At 40.8% G+C, this 5,070-nt stretch overlaps 1 protein-coding gene across 1 annotated transcript in view; it reads right to left on the reverse strand.

Moving 5' to 3' along the window:
* Positions 1 to 4,475, reverse strand: part of PIP5K1B (phosphatidylinositol-4-phosphate 5-kinase, type I, beta) — a 51,532-nt gene extending 47,057 nt beyond the window's left edge. Inside the window, exons 1-2 of the mRNA XM_010016754.1 lie at positions 4,347 to 4,475; positions 1,664 to 1,794 (exon numbers count right to left, since the gene is read on the reverse strand). Coding sequence (XP_010015056.1) covers positions 1,664 to 1,794; positions 4,347 to 4,475 — 260 coding nt within the window. The remainder of the gene's footprint in view (positions 1 to 1,663; positions 1,795 to 4,346) is intronic.
* Between the last annotated feature and the right edge of the window lie 595 nt (positions 4,476 to 5,070).

A 5,070-nucleotide genomic window follows, 5' to 3' on the forward strand; every position in this document is an offset into this window, starting at 1 on the left:
TTTGTTTTCTTTTTAAGCCAGAAAGGATCTCTCTCAACTTTCCCTTAAAAGCAGCACAAAACAGGGAAATCTAATTTCTGAGTGTACATGCAGATAAGTTTCACAGAAAACATATGCAATGGACTACAGACCACTTCATTTTACTTGTTGCTTTAAAATAATGTTAAAAAAGATATAATTCTTTTTTTCCAAAACTGTTCTATGTAATTAAACAATTTTAGCATGTATGCTTCATTTAATTTCCCTGAACGAAGCTGATATGCAGCCAAACCAACTACAGAAGCCTGCATCATTGTCAGTCACACATTTCACAAGTATGATGGCTCACTTCCTTTTAACTCCATTTTTCAAACCAATAAAAACTGTTACGATATGCACATTTCTCAGTTGTAATTTGGATTTTTTGTAAACAAAGTTTTGTGACTACGGTGTATGAAAACACATGCATATAGTTAATTTCTCTATATTCACCCAATAATAAAGAGAAAGACTGAAAAACTGCATGCAAACCTTATGGTTAACATTAGAACAAGTATTTGAATACTCTCTATTACTAGGAACTAAGGAATGTAATGTAAAAGCTTTATTTTATGTAAGAAATAAATTTTCTTCTCCTTAAAGGATACCTAAGTTCAGAGGAAAACGAGATGTATCAAGCAAATTCATGTGAGGAGAGATCAACTTTAACGAGCCTGCAATTATTTTGTACATTGTCAGTTTAACTTTGTTTTAGCAACATTGGTGATTTTTAATGATTGTAAATTATTAGAAACAGTTTATGAAATAGCATTCATAAACTGCACATGAACAAAACTTATAAAAAAATCATACAAAGCCTTAAAAAAATTTAAGGAATATTCCATACATCACATGTCCTTACAGAAATGTTGGGCATTACTGGAACTCAGCACTTTTAAGGACCCAGATAATACTGAACAAAGCAAGCCATCCTGGTTTTAAGATCTATTTTTCCTAAGCTTTCTTTATCCATTCCTAGAGTATGTAACTTGAAAAGTTACACAGCACTATACTTCAGCTTCTGAACACCCAAAATGAGTACAGACCTTGTTTTCTCTCATCAGCAGTACTGATTATACCATTAACTTGGCAGTGATACAAACTGGGGTGGACAAATGCAAAGCAGTAATTCTGCACAACCTGTAGACAGCTAGTAAAAGCTGAATTACAAGCTAAAGTCCTGGCTATAATGTTATAATATAGTGTAAATTCTTATATTACTCTTAACACTGCAGGACTTGAATTTTCATAAATTTTTACAACACCTCAACAAAATGGCAAGTATTATTCTAAGTTTTTAGAAATTAAACAAACATGTGAGTGCTGGGCATAATACTTAATTGCCTGTAGACCCACAAATCACTTCCAATTGTAATTAACAGCTCCTTAATTGAAAACATCACAATTGCTTTCCTTCTCCAGAAGTGACAAGTCTCAAATCTTCAGTTGAAATGTGATCTTGCCGGTTTTCTACCTGCCTCTATTTTCAATGATGCCATGAACAGGATAATGTTCAATTTATAATACATGGATTTTACTCCAGCCCTGTTTCATTACCACTGGAAAATAACCTTTGTTTGAAATATCTGGTTAGAGTTTAATTATGAAATTCTATTGAAAATAAAATGAATAGGCTTGTTCTTACCTTGGTAGAAAGACACTTTCCACTACATAGAAGTCTTGCATAAGAACATCTCTGTCCGGTTTTGATGTAAGGTTTCCCACTGTGTATCCTATTCCCAGCTGGATAGCACCTTTAATAGCTGAGGATGCAGTCTGCACAGAAAGTAAGAATTCAAGGATGAGTTTGCTAAAAATAGATTACTTTATCAGTAACATTATATCGTAAACTCTTAATAATTTTTGTAATAATAATGTAGTGTCATCTTTACCTCCTAGACCTCAGAGGGATGACTGTTTTTCAATAAAAAAATATACAGGAAGCACTGTGTTTTAGCGGAAGCTTCAAAAATCAATTCTTTGGTGGTACAGGCTGAAACTTTTCAAATTGCCCAAAAAATGCAGGCACTGGGTTGTACCAGAATCACAGAATACCAGGTTGAAAGGAATGTCAACGATCATCTGGTGCAACATTCCTTGGCAAAGCCACAGTCTAGCAAGGTGTCTCAAGAGCCTGTCCAGATGAATCTTCAAAGTATACAATTTTGAGGAACCCACCAGTTCCCTGGAGAGACTTTCACAATGGCTGACTGTTCTCACTGTGAAAAATTTTCCCCTTGTGTCCAGGTGGAAACTCCCCAGGAATAACTTGTACCCATGACCCCTTGTCTTTTCCATGTGACTCCTTGTAAAAAGGAAGCCTCCATCTTCTTTGTAGCCACCTTTTAAATACTGGAACATGGTGATAAGGTCTCCCCTAAGCCTTCTTTTTCTCAGAGCTAAACAAACCCAGTTCTCTCAGCCTTTTCTCACATGACAGGCTTCCCAGTCTTCTGACTATCTTTGTGGCCCTTCTCTGGACACTCTCCAGCCTGACCACACCTTTTCTGTATAGTGGAGGCCAAAACTGAACACAGTATTCCACATGTGGCCTGATAAGCATGGAATAATGACTCCTTTATCTCTGCTGGTGATGCCTTTGCATCAACCTGGATTTTGGATCCCAAGGCCTGAGCCTCAACAGTGCTGGTAAACACAGAGGTGAAGTTAAGTGTTGAGAACTGTCCTGGGTTCAGCTACAGCAGTCATTTTTTCTCCTTCTTAGTAGCTGGTGCAGTGCTGTGTTTTTGACTTTCAGTCTGGGAACAACGCTGATAACACCGATGTTTTTAAGTTGTTGCTAAGTAATGTTTACTCTGACCAAGGACTTTCTCAGTCTCATGCTTTGCCAGAGAGGAGGGGAAGCCAGGAGGAAGCAGAGGCAGGACACCTGACCCAAACTGGCCAAAGGGGTATTCCATACCACAGCACGTCATGCCCAGTATATAAACTGGGGAGAGTTACCCGGAAGGCCCAGATCGCTGCTCGGGTCGGGCTGGGTATCGGTCGGCGGGTGGTGAGCGGTTGTGTCCTTTTCCCTTGTTATTCCTCTTATCATTATTACTGGTAGCAGTAGTGGTTTGTATTATACCTTAGTTACTGGAGAGCTGTTATCTCAACTCGTGGGAGTTACATTCCTTCGATTCTCCTCCCCATCCCTCCGGGAGCGGGGGGAGGAAGGAAAAGGGGGGGGGTGAGCGAGCGGCTGCGTGGTTCCAAGTTGCCGGCTGGGTTTGAACCACGACAAGAACATTTGCCTTTTCAGTATTCATTACTAATTTACCTCTCCTATTTAACAGTGGGACAATATTTTCATGTGTTCCTGCTTGTTTTTACATACCTGACTGTCGTGGTTCAAGCCCAGCCGGCAACCAGGAACCACGCAGCAGCTTGTTCACTCCCCCACCTCCTTCCTCCCCCCGCTCCCAGAGGAATGGGGAGGAGAATCAGAGGAATGTAACTCCCACCAGTTGAGATGACAGCACTCCAGTAACTAAGGTATAATACAAACCACTACTGCTACCAATAATAATGATAAGGGAAATAACAAGGGGAGAGGACACAACCGCTCACCACCCACCGATACCCAGCCCGATCCGAGCAACGATCTGGACCCTCTGGGTAACTCTCCAAAATCTCCCCAGTTTCTATACTGGGCATGACGTGCTGTGGTATGGAATACCCCTTTGGCCAGTTTGGGTCAGGCGTCCTGTCTCTGCTTCCTCCCGGCTTCCCCTCCTCCCTGTCAGAGCATGAGACTGAGAAAGTCCTTGGTCAGAGTAAACACCACTTGGCAACAACTAAAAACAACGGTGTTATCAGCGTTGTACCCAGGCTGAAAATCAAAAACACAGCACTGCACCAGCTACTAAGAAGGAGAAAAAATGACTGCTGTAGCTGAACCCAGGACACTGACAAACCCTTTCTTAGAGGTCTGTTTTTGTAGGCCTTTCTCTAGCCAATTTGAGCTCAAGCTTTTGCTTTTCTAAGTGCATCTCTGCACATCCTGGCAATGCCGTTGTAGTTCTTTGTGTTTATTTGTTCACTTTTCCATTGTTAGTATGGACAATGGAAAAGCGAACATTTTGGTTTTGCGCAGACTCAGAAGATCACACTTAAGCCAAGAGGGTCTATTCCTCCTCCTGTTCCCCTTAACTTTAAAGGGGATGAACTGGTTTTGTGGTTCCAGGAGAGTGTTCTGGTAGTACTTTCAGCACTGACTAGCTTCTTATTTTCCATGTAAGCTTCCCACAGAATCACTTCCAGCTGAGCTCTACCAAGCTGAAGTTTGCTTTTCTAAAATCTAAAACCACTGTCCTAGGACTAACCTTCAGTGTGCTCAGCTGGATCACAAACTCCACAATATCGTGATCACTGCAGCCAAGGCTATCACTAACTGAGATATTACGAAGCAGGTTTTCTTGCTTTGTGAGCACAAAGTCCAGCAACTGTCTCATTCCTGGTTGGCACATCTGACATTTGTATCAAGATACAGTCCTCCATGAATTCCTGGAATGTGACAGATGACATGTGAGCTGCTGTATTGTTCTTTCAACAAATGTCTAGGTAGTTGAAGTCATCCATAAGAACCACGTTCTGTTGACCTGAAGCTTGCTTTAGTGACACAAATACTGCTTTGCTGGCCTTATCATCTTAGTTTGGAAGTCAGTAGCAGTTGCCTACTATAAGATCCCCCTTGGAGACAACCCTTATGGTTTTGACCCAGAGGCATTCCGAAGGGCTTCCACAATCACCATAGTTGACTTCTATACAATCAAGGTTCTCCTTAACACAAAATGCAAGCCCTCCTCCTCCTTTCCTTCTTTGACCCTGCCTGTCTTTACAAAACAGCCTACATACACTGTGATTCTCTTAAGACAATTTCCAGTCTAACTGGACATTCAAACTGCTTCAGGACTTTAAAATTGCATGTATTATCTTCTAGAAAAAACAAGTCACAAATTCCAGGTGACTGTACATGCATGCCAAGGCATCACAATGCACGCTGATAGTTTAAACACAGATTCTGGATACAGATTTATTCAAGTGCTG

This window comes from Nestor notabilis, unplaced genomic scaffold, assembly GCF_000696875.1.
Source record: "Nestor notabilis isolate BGI_N333 unplaced genomic scaffold, ASM69687v1 scaffold2876, whole genome shotgun sequence".
In the NCBI taxonomy this organism is placed as follows: Eukaryota; Metazoa; Chordata; class Aves; order Psittaciformes; family Psittacidae; genus Nestor; species Nestor notabilis.